Here is a 14,988-nt window from a genome sequence, read left to right as displayed (position 1 = left end):
GCCATATTGGCGATGCTGAGGCAGGCTCGGCAAGGGCAGTGCTTTGCTCCGCATTTCCAATTGACCGGGTCTCCGCCTCATTGAAAAGCATCCAGGAACGTCCATCACCTTCTGAGGCTGACTTGCCACGGATGCCACGCATTTGCAGGTCGTACAAGCGCTCATTCTGAAGCCATGTACTCCGGTTTCACTTTCCTTTGGAACTTGATGCCTGTCTTTGTCCATTCTTACTCCACTCATCATTACTCATTTGCCGTTACCTGAGTCTCTCGTTGTCTAAGCTTTCATCCACCCAAGGCCACCATGACGAATCTATCATTTCGCGAGCAGGGCAATGAGCGATTCAAAGCCGGCGACTACAAAGAGGCCGAGGAGCTGTATAGCGCAGCGTGTGTCTTGTCTGACCGATCCGCCATTGGCCGTGACTGACTGTGTCGTAGCATTGCTGAACACTCTCGCTCTGATCCCAAAGTCTTTGCGAACCGATCTCTCACACCACTAAAGCTACAAGATTGGCAGGGCGCCGAGTCAGATGCTAGAAAAGCGATCGAACTATACGGCCCCAAAAATGAAGCTCAAGCGATGAAATCGCACTACTACCTTGCACAAGCACTCCTGCCTCAGCGACATGTCGGCGAAGCTCTATCCGAGGCGAAGCATGCATATACGACTTGTCTAGAGAACAAAGATTCCAGCGCAGAATTGATCGGTCAGTTCATACTCAAAGCAAAGCAGGCGCAGTGGCAAGCGAAAGAGACGGCACGATTACGAGAGTTGAACGCTACACAAGCGCTCGTCGAAGATCTACTCAACCAGCAACTCGATCGGGACAAGAAAGACGTTGAGGATAGGTTCGCAAGACAAGAGATCGGCGAAACTGGTCGACGCGAGGAGATCGAAGAGTTGGAGAGAGAGGCCGATGAGAGGCGGAGTAATATTAGGAAGGCTTTTGAGAATTCTGCCAATCCTGACACGGTAGAAAGGGTATGTTCCACCCTCGACCGGGAGAGGGAAGGCGAGACTGACGATTTCTAGGTCGTGCCGGACTGGTTGATCGATCCCATCACGTTCGAGGTCATGCACGATCCGGTCGTTACTTCAACCGGTGTTTCGTACGAGCGGACGAGTCTGCACAGGCATATCAAAGCGCACGGGTGCGATCCTCTAACGAGGCAGCCGTTGAAGATGGATCAACTAATACCGAACGTGGCGCTGAAGAATGCTTGTTCTGAGTTTTTGGATAAGAACGGGTGGGCTGTCGACTGGTGATTTCTCTCGGAGTATTCGTGACTGGTTTGAGTCAGATCTATTGAACAGTCTCGTGAGCGACGGCGTTTGGATGCGTCTCGAACTCTTGAGTTGTACGTGCAAGCAAGCATAGCAGACAATGCGGTCGCGTGATACAGCAGCGTCCGTTTGAATCCTTTCGTAGGAGCAGTTGATGTGTGCTGAAAGTATAGAACATCTTCTCGCCTGATCCCCTGGCGGGCAGCATCAAAGAATATTGTAAGGGCCACTGAAGAGCCCGTGGGAGCCTAAGCGATCCCTCTGCCTCGGCTGGTGCATTGTGACTGACAAGGATCATCAACCTGATCTACAACACTTCAAAGCCAATAACACGATAAAGTGGCCCGGTCTGACGACATATTCTGTCTCTTTCTGCATTGAATGGTCGCGAATGGTTCGTTGCTTGCCCCGCCAAATTGCTGACGTCGGTTTGCTTGAACCTGCAGGCTTCCAATGACACCTTTTTTGTTGACTTGATTTCCATTCCGTTAACAAGACCAACTTGTCTGTGTGTTCTTTACTCTCGTATACATAGAGTAAGATACCCTTTCTTGTACGATCATACCAAGCTATCTGTTCCGTTCTACACTTGCACAGTCAAATACTGCATTTGACGAGTTAAGGTGAGTTCGCAGCACGTCAATCCCTGCCCACGTACACTGTCGGTGTGAACCGAGTAAGACTGCACATGGCTGGACTGCACTCAGTGCCCAAAGTTGGCAGTGCTGGAGCCCAGCTCTATCTCAGCTTCAGGCTTGAGCTCTGCTCCCTTCCCACAGAACAGGCCTGCCTCTGAGCTGTTTTCTTTTGAGAGTGATGAAAGACTGACCCTGCTCTGGACAACTAGAGTTCCTCTACCCTTCCGCCCGACATCTACACACTGAACCAACGAGCACATTTTCTTACAATTGAACCAAGGCGTACAAACAGACAAAATGCCTTCCGCCGCCTTCAAAACAGCCGCAGATGACAGCCGCAAGCTCAAGGCGAAGCCCAGTAATGAGGAACTGCTTGAAGTGAGTCAGCCACTCCCTCATATTACAGTGCCCCCATGAGACACCTGCGGGGCCCGGAATGGCAGGAGGGAAGTGGTGCAGAAAGAGAGAAAGCGAAGGGTCATTTTCCGCATGAACCATCCCACGAGAAGAACGAGTTCGAGAGCACCTCCCAAAAAATCCATATACCTAGCCAGTCTGCCCGGGCACAAATGCCCCCAGCTTGCTCTGCTCTGCTCTACCCTGTCCAGTCTCCCCACCTCAATTCCTTCAGAGCTACTCTAGCCCAGCTAACACATCTTCTCCCTACAGCTCTACGCTCTCTTCAAGGTTGCCAATGGCGAAGACATCTCCAAAGCCCCGGCGCCAGGAATGTTCGATTTGAAGGTAAGACGAGGCCTCCCATACCAAACCCCCCCTTCTCGAACTTGTGTTCCTGGCATCCGCCCGACCACTAACTCCATCCGCAACATAGGGCAAGGCCAAACACAAGGCGTGGCAAAAGGAGGTTGATGCAGGCACGTCCGCCTCCGACGCAGAGAAACGGTACATCGATCTGGTGGAGAAGCTCAAGGGACAGTACGGCTACGACGCGAACAAGGTCCCCGAGGCCGTCGGCGCCAACTAGTGGAGACCGAAGGACTGGTTTGCAAGCAGTCGCAGACCGCGCAGACAGCGCCAGCATCACGTCGACCCGCTCGAGTCGCTCGAGGGTGATCCGCTTTAGTACTGGCCAGGCCCAAAGCCCGCACCACGGCCATACTTAGGTAGTCTTCCATAAACGGGACCTTCCTGCTGACCAGGTATTATTTGAAAGCGTTGGCACTGAAGGGAGCTTTAATTAGTACCCAATACAAGTCATTGTAACTGTTTAGATGAGGTCTCTGACGTTACGATGTAACAGCGGGAGCGATGCTCATTGAGACCCGAGGCCAGAGGCAACAGTGCATCAGCCGTGCTCTACCCATGACCACTGATATGACTGTCTAACAATGCCCGAGTAGACTTCGTCTCAGTCACGGCTGGCTTCATCCTTAGTGACAGAGTCAAATTCCTCCCGGTGGTGGTGGACACGTCGCGCTAAAGTCCCTATGCCAGCAGCCGGTAAGGGTACCCGTGACGGTCAGGCATATTGTACGTCCCGTGCGGCGACCATGGCATATCCCCATCTCCGTACGGCGTCAGTGGTAGATCATAAGGTAACCTCAAACCAACAATGATCTCTCTTCCCTCACCCCCTTCCTCGCCGTTCGCCCTTGATACTTCTGGCATATCACCGCCGAAGACTGGTACCATCCTCACTTTCACACTCTCGCCCTTGTCCTTGCCCTCACCCTCGTGCTTCGTATCTTGAGTTCGACACTCCTTTTCTCCCGTGTCAAAGCCCTCGTCAAATAGCTCGGGCCAAACAAATACACCAAGTTCGAAACTCTGCACGATAATTTCTTTTTCCTTCTCCCGCAATCTCCCCCAAGCTTGCGTCGACAAATTTGCGCTGGTCAATAGTGCCCAATCAATATCCGGCGTAGGATTTCTGCTGGTCGGTTTCTCGCTGAAGCTGACATATGTCTTGATATGCGGCGCCGCCTGGTCTCTTCCCGCTCGGAACTTCTCTTCGGGGCCTTGAGTCCACTGGCAGAGCGATTTTCGCAAGTTGGTGATCTGCTTAAGATGTGCAGTGCTCTGGGCTTTCGTGTGTATCGACCCTCCTGATGCATACCCGTCCAGTGACGCGGCGACGTTGCTGGGAGTCGGATAGATGATTGAGATATGATTCCACATTTGCGCTGATGGCTTCTGACCAGCTAGGATCGGGAAGAACTGGTCCAGCCAGGTCGTTGGCAGCGTAGCGATGGACGATATCTGACAGACAACATGAGGGTGAGGTCGAGTGGCGGTGTGGATGTTCGGTTTTTGAGAAGAGACTGTCTTCAAAGCATGGAAGAGGCTGGGATAGCCCACGAGTTGTTGCTCCCAAGGAGTTTTGAATTTGATTTTCTCGGTGTCCATAGTCTTGGGAACGGAAGCGATTAGGGCACCTCGTATAGGGCTAAAATCGAACAATTCGAGTCGTCCTAATAAAGACCTGGTCTTCCAACCGTACGTAGACAAGTAGCAGAGGAGGTCGTGCTTGAAGCGTGAGCCCGAGCCCAGATTACCTATATTCGTGTCCGTCTTCCCGTTCAATCGTAAATGAGGAGACTGCCACACTGCCTGAGTCATGTTTGTCCAATCTCTGGGTATCATGTTGGCGGTATGGATGACTACTTGGCACAGATCGTCGTGAGTGAGCAGAATGAACATCTTACAATGATGAATGCCAAAACTGTCGGGTACGAATGCAATCACTTCCTCAACATTTGGCCATCGGCCGCAGGCGTCCTTGATTTCAACCCCATTCCGATCGTATGACCTCCACGAGCCGTGGACGATCTTGACCTTGACCTGTTGACGGATATCAGGGTCGAAATGTGTCATCATCCAGTCGACGTCGAAGTGGAAGTTGAATACCCATGCTTCTTTGATGAGCGGGTTGCCGAGTATGTCATGCAGTGAGATGGTGTCATTGTTATGAGAAGGAGGGAGGTCCCGGATTGAGGTCAGTTTGAAGGGCGATTGCAAGTACTTGACGCCTTGCTGCGGAGCTTTCGGTTTCTTTACACCGGGACAGTCACCATCGCCCGGCTTGGGTCCGGATCCATCACTGGAAACTGTGGCCTGAGAGAACACCCGGGTCGCCGAGTCTTCTTTCCGCGTCGGGAGAGGATCATCTTCTGCTTGAGGAGTGCTAGCCGGAGATCGAGAAATGCCTGGTGGGGAGATTGGCCGAGATATCGACCTCAAGGACGGTTCAGTGCCGCTTGCACGTTCTGATGCCGCATCAATGGTCTGGCCAACTGGGACTCTACCAGGTGGTGTAGTGTCTGTGTCGTCGAGTTTGGCGCGTTTGTGAGGACGAGGATCCATATCGACCGAGGCTCTCAGAACTATTAGGGTTGCACAATTGACTTTTTAACCGAGATGCAGTTGAGAATAGCACCCCTGAAGAGTGCGTGGTCGGAGAATTAGAATGTGACAGATGTCTGCAAAGTGTAAGGGTCATTGCATGATCGTAAGATATGAGGTGAGGGTGTAAGAGAGACGTAGTGTTCGAAGCAATAAGTAGGCCCGACAGGCTCGGCAGGAGCCCAACAGCGTTGTTGGCTGCACCTTCGACATTATAGTAAGTCTCTCTTGCACCTCGACATCTCTTACAGTACCGACAGCGCACCCTCACAGCGTGTGCCTACCAATTCGTGTCCGAGTACGGAGATGTGCATCAAAGTCGAGTGGCAAGGGTGCGCAGCTTGACATCTAATTTACTAAATCTTGAAGGGGGTTTGATCCTACTGATGCTCCAGGAGTATCTTTCGCGTAATGGGTCTCAGCAAATACTAATAGGCGCTTTCGGCAGCGACGTCTTCAATGGTAACCGGGGAAAAACGTTGTGGTCTTTTTAAAACGTCGTCCTTCGACTTCTAGCGTGGTCAGCAGATTTGGTGCACACCACCGTAGCTGCGGCAGAACCAGAAAAGGTTGAATGTAGAAGCAGGCATGATGTAAACCGGGCAAAAGAAGCGCGGCAAGGAGGACGTTAGGATTCCCAAGGCAAAGGATTTGGTGTCAAAGGAGCCGCCAGAGACAGTGGACGAAAGCTTGATCTAGCCTGAGATGGCATGCCAAAAGCTTTCGAGATCCGTCGCATCTGCTGTGGTGATTGAGCAGCCCTCCTGGATGTCCTGCCCTGCGAAACAGGTCCTCTCCGTTCTACCTTTTAACAAGTTCCCAGCCGAAAACCCGAATACTATAGCAAGGAATCCAGCCTCGTGAAAACGCTCAAACATGCCGCAACAACCTGTCCAAAGTCAGTCAGGACACGCTTGCCACATCAGACAAGCTGGTGAACTCACCTCAAGTTGTAATTCCCGGTCTTTGTTCCTCTCCACTTCATCTGCAACCACCTGGCCGATGTTGGCTCCGATGCCTTGGCCTCCGCCGGCCCTCCGAGCAAATGGCCACTGGCTGTACTCCGCCAGTAACTCATCGACTTGTGCAAAAGCTCTTTCTCTCGTCTCATGGCCCATTGTCACCAAGGCATTTTCAAGGACATTGGCAGCGTAGGCTGCACAAACCATACTAATTGTGCGGAGCATCCTGAACTCGAGTTCGGCAGGGAGAAACTGTGAGGGAGGAAGGACGACTGTGCGGTTGGAGCAGACGTTTCGGACGCGCTTTCGAATCTCGTCTTTCGCAGCAGCGTCGACCACAGGATGCGTGGCCATGTCGAAAAGGAGGAAATTCCGTTTCTCGGTGCGGAGAATGCCCTTGTCGACCAGGCCTTTCGCCAGTCGTTCTCGAACTTGTTTCAACTGGTAGCCAATCTTCATAAGGTTCCAGGTCTCTCCTGCAGACAGGTGTCAGAGTTGGTCATAGACTGGAATGGTGTCTCTCATGCTCACCACTCATGAGGTCGATCCAAGAGCTGACGCTCATCTTCTCACTTGACTTCATCATTTTCAAAGCTTCGTCTAGTAGCACTTCCCCAGTCAATGTGTCGTCGACAACTTCAATGATTCTGTCGGCCAGGGGGAACCGTCTTCTAGCTGAATCGTTTTGCATGCTGATGCGGCCCCTGAAGGCCAGTTCGATCACTATGCAGCCTCGCAGGGCATATGATATGTTATCGTTCCAGAACGACAGGTAGCCCTGACACGTTCGCGTCAATATTCCTTCTGGCCAATACTACACGTCCCATGTCCACTTACCTGCTTGTCCTTCAGCCCCAGCAGTAAGATCTCCTCCATTAGTGTCAACTTGGGTTGTTTACTCCGTTCCGCACTCTCGCTAATGTCTCTGGGGTCGTATGCGATTCTGTGGCCGTTCTCGCTGTTTTCGTAGGCAGTCTCAGGCGTGCGATCTGTGAATGGTTTTGGGGCAGGAGAAGTGACACGGCTCGAGGACTCTTCCTCTCCGGTTGGTGATGTTACTCCTCCTGCGCCACGCCTCCGTGTGAGGCCTCCTTGGGAGGCCATCTACCCGGTAACTGTATCGTAAGAGACGAGCAGCTTCGGCGCAGTCGAGGGGTTACTGGGGAAAATGCTGACGATGTCTCGTGCCGAGATCAGGGTTCAGGTGGGCGCAGTCTGGCTGATAGCAGAACACAGGTTTCAACACAGGTTTCGTTGACGACGTGACCGAATAGCGGATAAGATGTGATGTGAAGGAGCGACTAGAAAAAATCAAGATTGCTGGCCGTAGACCAGAGCGAAGATTGCGTCGAGGACCATCTCAGGCTGAGGCCCAAAAGAGACACGCAGCAGCAGGTGGAGATGCGAAAGACGCGCCAAGACCAAATCTCAGGGATGTACCAATTGTAGCGCCAACAGAGCGAGAGATGGGTTTCTTTTATCTAGACTTCATTCTGGTAGGCATTGAACAACTCGAACCTGCCCTCGCATTGAAGTTGTCTCTGACATTGGCAAGAGCTTCTATGCCTAGCTCTCTCCGAAATCCCTGCTGGAAGTAGGTACCTACCTAGGTAGGTAGGTAAATCTACTCAGTACAGTGTCAGTGGGAGCACACTCTATCACCTCTCCACGACCTCAGGAGTTAAGTACAACCAGTACTGTGATATATATTCTCATGCCATTAAAAAGGAGCCACAACGTCGGTAAGATCTCCGTATCTCATCTCACTCTCTTTCAGCCTACGAACTCTCTATTGCCTTGCCCAATCGTCCATGACACCAACGATACCCAGAACGGCACACAGTCAGACCACATCTCCGCATCGAAGGCAAAAGCCACCTGGCGAGCTGGGCACTTACCATGTGTGCCATAGTATGGTGCCCCGGCCGGCTTCTATCCCCCGGTTTCTCGTTCTCCATGGCGTCACATGTATGCAACTCTTCTATTGGACACGGAGCCCGCGGTTGAGTTCAAGAACCCCAATCCTTTTTGGCTTTTGCCCGTTGCCCTTGCTTTGCTGGTCAGCTCCTAGCCCCCCTCAAGACCTTGGTATCAACCATCGCCTTTCGTTTGGCGTTGAGTGAGGAGGGCGCTTTGCTAGATGCTTCTTTTGAACGTCATCTTCTACAGTATATCTGTCCCATTTAGTCCGCCAATATTGGGTGCCTGCCTAATGGTTCGACACACGGGTCTGCAGTGTATGTCTCTGTGACGCCCAATTTACGTATGACATTGATCTCCGCCCAAAGCCGATTATCTCGACCCTGACTCTCTCTCTATCTCTGCACCAACCGTTAAGACCAGCAAGATACCAGACACGACCACCATGTCCGGCAAAATCCCTCTGATCACGCTCGAAGAGCATTTTATCTCGCAGGCCGTCCTCGACTACTATGCCCGACAAGGCGTAGAGACCACTCTTCCGGAATCTCATTCCCATATCATGACCTCGCTACGCGATGTCGGGACTCAACGGCTCAAGTCGATGGACGTTGGCCGGGTGAGCATACAAGTAATCTCACACAGACCAAATTCCATTCCCCTTCCACCAGAAGTGTGCATGGCGGCAAACAACGAACTCTACGAGGCTATCAGCTCATCCCCGTCCCCGGATCGTTTTGCCGCCTTTGCCATGCTACCGACATTACACCCCGAAGCCGCCGCAAAAGAACTGGATCGATGTGTGTCAGAACTCGACTTCGTTGGCTCTCTGATTGACAACATGGCCGGAGGCCGCTTTTACGACGATACATTCTTTTGGCCCATCTTCGCTGCCCACGAAAAGCTCGATGTGCCTGTGTACTTGCACGCAGCGCCACATCCTCTGACCGAAGCGTCCTCTTTCCATGGCAACTACGCGCCCCAAGTGTCAGCATTTCTGGCGAACCACGGCTTCAGCTGGCACGCTGAGGTGGCTCTCCACCTGCTACGACTCTTCGCATCCAAACTCTTCGACACGCATCCCCACCTCAAGGTCATACTAGGTCACATGGGCGAAATGCTCCCTTTCCAACTCGACCGGATACACAAGTTGATCCAACGGACGTGGCCCGCCTCATCGAAGCCTAGGCGACATCTCCTGCAAGTCTGGCATGAGAACATATACATCACCACTGCCGGCATGTTCAGTTTGGCGCCGATGGCCTGTCTGATCCACATGTGCTGCGCGGACAAGGTGCTCTACTCGGTGGACTACCCGTTCTGCAACAACCAGGAAGGCCTGCGATTCATGCACCAGCTGCAAAATAGCGGCATGGTCAATGAAGACGACTTTGAGGCGATTGCGCACAAGAATGCCGAGCGACTGCTTGACCTGCGAATCACGGAAGGCAATGACGTTGGTATGGAACCGCTTGGGGAAGACGGCGAGGATGGGTACCGGCTACGGCCGTGGTTGTCGACGGAGAGCTCCACCGGCCTATCTGGCATCAACGACTTCGCGAATTCGCCACTGGAGACTGTGAAAGAGTAGAGAATGCTCAATCGCAGCTCCTATCAGACCTGCTCATACGTTACATCCATGAAAGCCCGGGACATGTGGCGGAGGGAAGGCAAACTATGACCGTGCAAACAAGCATTTACTTACCCGTACGTGATGTTCGGGTATGCATTACATGATTGCCATTTCAATCACCCGGTACAGAACATGACGTGGGGTCTGCGGAGAGAAGGAAAACGCTTTGCTTGATCATGTTTCATCGTATACCATTGCTCTAGTTGGCTGCCAGCATAGGACGAGGGTGATATTCGAGCTCGAGCCATTTTTTGTCTTCACTCGATTGCGTAGCTCACGTACGACAAAGACAAGACAAGACGATCTAGTCTTGCGCAGGCAGTGCGCACAAAAAGGACAATAGGCACCAGAGGGCTTAAGAAGGTGAATCAATATATGTACTCATGCTCATCATTTAAGTTTACAGCGTCGCAATCTTGTGTCCGGGAAGCCAGCTCATTATGCACAAATGTAGCCAACCAGTCTCTCCTCCGCACAGCACCAAGAACGCTGTACAGCCCACCCACATCCAAAATGACAATGCCGTACTAGCACCCTTTGTCCAAGCTGCTGTGGACTTCCGCAATAACAATGACCGCTCTACAACAGCATAAATCCACCACCGAGCAAAAAGCTGACCGCAACCACAGCGGCAGCCACAATGCTGGTGGTCTCGATTGGTGAGGCTCGCAGGTTCGCGTTGGCTGCTGAGCTGCTACTCGAGCTGCTTCCTCCCGAGCTGCCAGTTGCTCCCGAAGTTGGCTGAAGGTTGAATGTTGCCGATCTGCTGGTAGCAGCACCACCGATCTGTCCAGTTGCAGAAGCTGAAGCCAGGGTTTGATGAGGAATGCCAGTGGCAGTCTGCGCGACGCTCGCACCAGAAGCGGTCGAAGCAACATCTGGGATGCCACTGCTGGACTGGAAAGCCTGGACGTTCGCCTTGCCGGCGTCGAAGTTGGTCTGGGCAAGGCCAACCTCCTTGTTCTCGAGATCGTAGACAACATAGGCGCTTCGGAGGAAAGAGTCGCCGAACAGGATCGGGTCTTGCCCGGCACTGTCGATTGCGAATGTGCATGCTTCATCACCGTTCTTGAAGGTGGGAACGGAACCGTCGCTTGTCACGAGCGGCGTTACAAATTCTGACAAGCTCACGTTCACGACTGCGCCTCCTTTACCGCCGAAAACGAAGGAGAAGGTCAGATCGTCGTTGGCCAGCTTGCAAGGCACAACGTTACCGTAGGTTGGATCGGTCTGGACTCCAACACCATTAAAGATATTGTTGGCGATTTCGTCGGGCAAATAGGTATTCGTGGTACCTGAGTCAAGAACTGCGGGTTGGGCACTTTTTGGTGACATGTCAGATGTTTGGCCACCACCGCTAACAGTCAGACCTGTCCAGGCAACCGTGAAAGAAGTCAAATCTCCGGTTTGAGAGTCTGGCTGAATTGGAAGTGCGACAATGCTGCCGTGGTACTTGCTGGTATCGACACCACCAAAGAGAATGGAACCGGTGTTAGACTGCAGATCATCCAGCCACAGAGAATAAGAAAGCGTATTGATATGGCCTTGGTCTTTCATCACACTAATCACGTTGGGATATGTGAATCCTCCTTGCGCAGCTGCTGCTTCACCTGAATCGAAGCCGATGCCCATGATTCCAATACCTCTAGTATTGGCTTGTAGAGCAGCAGCCATTGTCATGTTTGTGAGCTTGGTCGATCCAATGTTCAGGACGTCAGAGATGTAGGCGCCCGTAATCTGGGTGCCGTCGACATATTGGATCTGGAATTCGGGGAGACCGGGGTCGGCGTACGTGGATGACTTGCTATAGTCATACATGCCGAAGGGGCAGTATGTTTTGGCATCTTGCTCGCAAATGGTTGCAGTGACTGCAGGAAACCAGATGTCTGAGGAACCGGAATCGAGCTGGAGAGAAAAGGGTTGACCAGGCGTGCCGGCAGTGACGTTGATGAAATAGAGGAGGATTTCGTTGGTCAAAGCAGCCGTCACGGTGTTGGACTGACGTCGAGCCAGATGAGGTGCCTCATGAGCATTTACACGACGCTTTTCGAAGTTGAAACCGACAACGCCAGGCGCAGCGGCTCCTACTGCTGGCGCAACGGAGGCAAGCAGACATGCTGCTGTAAGGGCAGTGCCCACAAGTTTGCCCATGACTGCGGTCTGAGGAGGTACGCGAAATGAAGGGAGCGTAGGTGAATATGAAGAAGAGAGAGAGAGAGAGAGAGAGAGAGAGAGAGAGAGAGAGAGAGAGAGAGAGAGAGAGAGAGAGAGAGAGAGAGAGCAGAGGGAATGAGATGAGGGAGAGTACTGCAAAACAAGGCAATGCAGGTAAGGACAGGAGCAAGACAGTGAAGGCTGTGTGTACGTAGTACAGCGCAGTCTGAGGATGTTTATTGTACCGGCTTTGGGACTGCGCCTCGTCACAGGTTGTGGAAGAGGCGGCAAGGCAGTCATCAAGCTTGGAACAGGGCAACAATTCCGCCACTCAGTATGGAGCGTATTGAGCACATGGACGAGGTGATGACGAGACGGTGCATGATAGTGTTGAAGAAGCGGCAGATCCTTCAAGGACCGCCATTTACTGAGCAGAAAAGCGAGCGAATCGAGTCAGATTTCAGGTCAATGGACGCCCAAAAGGGCACCTATGACTTTGACATTTCTGGGGACTTGATGGGACTTCGATGGAGTCATAAGCGCCCAGACAAACTAAGCAGCCGCCACAACCTTAAAGCTTTCGGCCCTGAGCCTGCCGCCATTACCTGATTCTTCAATCCCAAGAGCTGGACCTGGCCAGTTTGTTTATCGAGTTGGTGCTTCTTATCGGTTTGTTCGATGGGTAATCATGTCGACTCTAAAGAATCACCGTCTATGACTAGTACTATAACATTACATAGTAGATGCTGGAAAGGGCGATTCGTATCGCCCAATAACTTCGAAACAGAGGATTTCGCCGGCTTCATGCAAGCTTTGTTTCAGCCCCATCATGCCCCTAACACCCAGGTTAGCCTCGACACGAAGCGTGTCCCTGTGCCTGAATAAGCACTACCAAGGCCACTCGCCTCCAGCCCTAAGTTACTTAGTACAAGTGCTCTGCATATTCAGGCGCATCTCACAAAGGAACTCAAAATGCACACACGATCGATAGGAGTACCTCTGTCTTGTTCTATGTACTGAACTTCTCTACAGACACGGCACGCACGGTGAAGGGTGTTTCAATGCGGGCCGACCTCGCCTGCAATACCACAGTCCTTATGGTAGGTGTGCAGCTCTGGAACGTCTTCCCTGTTTTCGGTCGCCACAAGCACTGCTGCTGTGGCGGTGCTCACCACCCAATCCTTGTCCAGCTGGACTTGCTGATCGGGTACAATGTCAACCACTCGTCTCATGGTCGCCACGGATGCTGTATGTACATTGGATTAGGTATGTATGTTCTATTTCCTGGGATCCCAATTCGCAACGCCTTATGCCATTTCGCCAAATCTCGACAACCCTCAAGCATTGAGGGGTTTTCGTGCCACCATCAAATACATGGGCGTGAATAATTTCTGCTTCCCACCCTCAACTAAACAATCCGCAGCAACAGCAAGGCTGTCCGCTGTCTTCTGCGTGCCTTGAGGCATCAATCTCAGGGTCTCACCAAGACCGACAAATTTGTGCACCAGTCCTCGTCCCCACCAGGTCATTCTTCCAATGGTGAACAAATCTCCAATGCTGCTGCAGTACTTGAACTCTCCAGCAAGAGGATAGTACCAAGGGGTGGCATCGGGTCTCTCTGCTAGATCTTCGTGGTGCTCAAGCTCAAAACCAGCTGCCTTGATGGCAGCCAAGCCTTCCGAGACCCGGACCATGTTGGAGATGCCGTCCCCTTGCTCAATTCCAAGTCGGATCTCTCGATGTTTTGGGTTGTTGTTGTCGTAGTTGTCGGTCATGAGCCACTCGTAGACGCCAAACACACCACCAGGCTTCAGCACCCGGAAAATCTGCTCGTACACACCTTGAAGGCTGGGGGCGTGTACAGTAGCTTCAATGGCGTAGACGGCATCGAAGCTGTTCTCTGGGAACGACATCTGCATAAAGTCTCCCTTCACAGCAGAAAATTTGTCGGCCAGACCCTCCTTTTGCGCATACCGCAGCGCTCGTTCAATCTGGTAATCGTTGTTGTTCAATCCCACCACATTGGCATCAGTGAATTTGATCATTTCACGAGCTGGGCCACCCACTCCGCAGCCGACATCCAGAACGCGAGCATTCTCTTGCAAATTCATCTTCAGAGCCAAGTAGTGTTCGTGTCGGGCAATTGCCTTGTAGAAAGATTCCTTTGCAGCGAACCGGCAGAAGTGGAAAGAAGTGCCCCAGCCATACTCGTACAGGTCAGTGGCCAAGTTGTAGTAACTTTTAATCATGTCAGCAAGGTCCAATTGAGATCATCAGTTTGAGCGTACTGTCTGGTCAAAGTTGCATATTCGTCTCGTCTAGCCTTGCGGTCTTCTTCTGTCTCATTTGCGGCAAGTTTATTGTCCCAGTGTTTAAAGTACTCCTCCACTGCGGCCTTCTGTGCAGCATTATCCTTGTTGCGCATGGCAGAAAACCCTCCTCTAGCCTCTGCAGACTTGCCATGGAGGGCTTTGTTGAAAGCAGCATCGCGAGCATGATCCTCGGCCTCGAGGGTCATAACGGGGGACGTTGCAGAGGGCGCCATGTTGAGATGGCAAGGGTGATTAAGAATGGGGATAAGGATCGAGGCTTCGGAAAGGATAGGTAGGTGTCTAATACAATAGATCAATCTCCGATGCAGCAGAGCACGACAAGCGGTCAGATGTAAACAAGGTGAAGAGAGCGTGTTCCTTTAGATTGAAGAGGGAGGCTCAGGAAGAGGCGGCGAGGCAGTGGATGCGATGCCCCCGTCGAAAAATTAATGGGCCGACACGGAAACGAGCCATCATGAGCATTTCCCCAAGCACGCATACCTGCGACTGGCCAGCTCGCCAGATCCGATGGAGGCTTCCGTGCCTGCCAAGGCACGCAGGGGAACCGGCAATCTCGAATCCGTTCAGAACCACTGCGTGCCACTGCTGTTCTTGCCACGCCTTGCCTTACCTAATCATGATCTCGCTGCTTTTCTGTATGTATCACGTGCTCGGGTCAAGGCGAGGCCTGACGTCGCCAAAATTTCAACCACTAGAAC

The 14,988-nt window shown here is 52.3% G+C and overlaps 7 protein-coding genes across 9 annotated transcripts; 3 read left to right on the top strand and 4 right to left on the bottom strand.

Annotated features, from left to right (window-relative positions):
• The first annotated feature begins 64 nt into the window (after positions 1-64).
• PV05_01271 lies at positions 65-1,576 on the top strand. 2 transcript variants are annotated; one of them, XM_013466242.1, is made up of 3 exons: positions 65-389; positions 441-984; positions 1,036-1,576. In XM_013466242.1, the coding sequence occupies exons 1-3, from the start codon at positions 304-306 to the stop codon at positions 1,267-1,269; spliced, it is 864 nt and encodes a 287-aa protein (XP_013321696.1). In that variant the 5' UTR covers positions 65-303; the 3' UTR covers positions 1,270-1,576. The 2 variants fall into 2 exon arrangements, with proteins under 2 accessions (XP_013321696.1, XP_013321695.1); XM_013466241.1 differs by having other exon boundaries at positions 65-984.
• A 174-nt stretch (positions 1,577-1,750) lies between these two features.
• Positions 1,751-3,158, top strand: PV05_01270. Of its 2 annotated transcripts, none has more exons than XM_013466239.1 (4): positions 1,751-1,823; positions 2,206-2,303; positions 2,595-2,669; positions 2,758-3,158. In XM_013466239.1, exons 2-4 carry the CDS (start codon positions 2,223-2,225, stop codon positions 2,908-2,910), a joined length of 309 nt encoding a protein of 102 aa, XP_013321693.1. In that variant the 5' UTR covers positions 1,751-1,823; positions 2,206-2,222; the 3' UTR covers positions 2,911-3,158. The 2 variants fall into 2 exon arrangements, with proteins under 2 accessions (XP_013321693.1, XP_013321694.1); XM_013466240.1 differs by having other exon boundaries at positions 1,751-1,910; positions 2,135-2,303.
• A 213-nt stretch (positions 3,159-3,371) lies between these two features.
• PV05_01269 (uncharacterized protein) lies at positions 3,372-5,280 on the bottom strand (the record flags this gene model as incomplete). The annotated part of the gene is made up of 1 exon (XM_013466238.1): positions 3,372-5,280. Exon 1 carries the CDS (start codon positions 5,247-5,249, stop codon positions 3,372-3,374), a length of 1,878 nt encoding a protein of 625 aa, XP_013321692.1. The 5' UTR covers positions 5,250-5,280.
• A 488-nt stretch (positions 5,281-5,768) lies between these two features.
• On the bottom strand, positions 5,769-7,609 carry PV05_01268 (uncharacterized protein). Its single transcript, XM_013466237.1, has 4 exons — positions 7,088-7,609; positions 6,782-7,028; positions 6,233-6,726; positions 5,769-6,177 (listed from the first exon to the last, which is right to left on the bottom strand). Exons 1-4 carry the CDS (start codon positions 7,352-7,354, stop codon positions 6,127-6,129), a joined length of 1,059 nt encoding a protein of 352 aa, XP_013321691.1. The 5' UTR covers positions 7,355-7,609; the 3' UTR covers positions 5,769-6,126.
• A 712-nt stretch (positions 7,610-8,321) lies between these two features.
• Positions 8,322-10,169, top strand: PV05_01267 (uncharacterized protein). The gene has a single exon (XM_013466236.1). It carries the CDS (start codon positions 8,616-8,618, stop codon positions 9,759-9,761), a length of 1,146 nt encoding a protein of 381 aa, XP_013321690.1. The 5' UTR covers positions 8,322-8,615; the 3' UTR covers positions 9,762-10,169.
• Positions 10,159-12,031, bottom strand: PV05_01266 (uncharacterized protein). Its single transcript, XM_013466235.1, has one exon. The coding sequence runs from the start codon at positions 11,952-11,954 to the stop codon at positions 10,383-10,385; it is 1,572 nt and encodes a 523-aa protein (XP_013321689.1). The 5' UTR covers positions 11,955-12,031; the 3' UTR covers positions 10,159-10,382.
• A 959-nt stretch (positions 12,032-12,990) lies between these two features.
• Positions 12,991-14,775, bottom strand: PV05_01265 (uncharacterized protein). Its single transcript, XM_013466234.1, has 2 exons — positions 14,246-14,775; positions 12,991-14,195 (listed from the first exon to the last, which is right to left on the bottom strand). The coding sequence occupies exons 1-2, from the start codon at positions 14,500-14,502 to the stop codon at positions 13,295-13,297; spliced, it is 1,158 nt and encodes a 385-aa protein (XP_013321688.1). The 5' UTR covers positions 14,503-14,775; the 3' UTR covers positions 12,991-13,294.
• Between the last annotated feature and the right edge of the window lie 213 nt (positions 14,776-14,988).

Source organism: Exophiala xenobiotica (assembly GCF_000835505.1).
Source record: "Exophiala xenobiotica strain CBS 118157 unplaced genomic scaffold supercont1.1, whole genome shotgun sequence".
In the NCBI taxonomy this organism is placed as follows: Eukaryota; Fungi; Ascomycota; class Eurotiomycetes; order Chaetothyriales; family Herpotrichiellaceae; genus Exophiala; species Exophiala xenobiotica.
This window is presented reverse-complemented; position numbering and strand designations above follow the sequence as displayed.

Excerpts from the sequence above, each read along its gene's own strand:
- PV05_01270 (XM_013466239.1), top strand. The coding sequence starts at position 2,223 with ATGCCTTCCGCCGCCTTCAAAACAGCCGCAGATGACAGCCGCAAGCTC. Across the intron at positions 2,304-2,594 it reads GTAATGAGGAACTGCTTGAA|CTCTACGCTCTCTTCAAGGT; the intron begins GTGAGTCAGCCA and ends TTCTCCCTACAG. Across the intron at positions 2,670-2,757 it reads CAGGAATGTTCGATTTGAAG|GGCAAGGCCAAACACAAGGC; the intron begins GTAAGACGAGGC and ends TCCGCAACATAG.
- PV05_01271 (XM_013466242.1), top strand. The coding sequence starts at position 304 with ATGACGAATCTATCATTTCGCGAGCAGGGCAATGAGCGATTCAAAGCC. Across the intron at positions 390-440 it reads GAGGAGCTGTATAGCGCAGC|CATTGCTGAACACTCTCGCT; the intron begins GTGTGTCTTGTC and ends ACTGTGTCGTAG. Across the intron at positions 985-1,035 it reads ATCCTGACACGGTAGAAAGG|GTCGTGCCGGACTGGTTGAT; the intron begins GTATGTTCCACC and ends GACGATTTCTAG.
- PV05_01267 (XM_013466236.1), top strand. The coding sequence starts at position 8,616 with ATGTCCGGCAAAATCCCTCTGATCACGCTCGAAGAGCATTTTATCTCG.
- PV05_01268 (XM_013466237.1), bottom strand. The coding sequence starts at position 7,354 with ATGGCCTCCCAAGGAGGCCTCACACGGAGGCGTGGCGCAGGAGGAGTA. Across the intron at positions 6,727-6,781 it reads TTGGATCGACCTCATGAGTG|GAGAGACCTGGAACCTTATG; the intron begins GTGAGCATGAGA and ends ACCTGTCTGCAG. Across the intron at positions 6,178-6,232 it reads ACCGGGAATTACAACTTGAG|GTTGTTGCGGCATGTTTGAG; the intron begins GTGAGTTCACCA and ends GACTTTGGACAG.
- PV05_01266 (XM_013466235.1), bottom strand. The coding sequence starts at position 11,954 with ATGGGCAAACTTGTGGGCACTGCCCTTACAGCAGCATGTCTGCTTGCC.
- PV05_01265 (XM_013466234.1), bottom strand. The coding sequence starts at position 14,502 with ATGGCGCCCTCTGCAACGTCCCCCGTTATGACCCTCGAGGCCGAGGAT. Across the intron at positions 14,196-14,245 it reads TATGCAACTTTGACCAGACA|TTACTACAACTTGGCCACTG; the intron begins GTACGCTCAAAC and ends CATGATTAAAAG.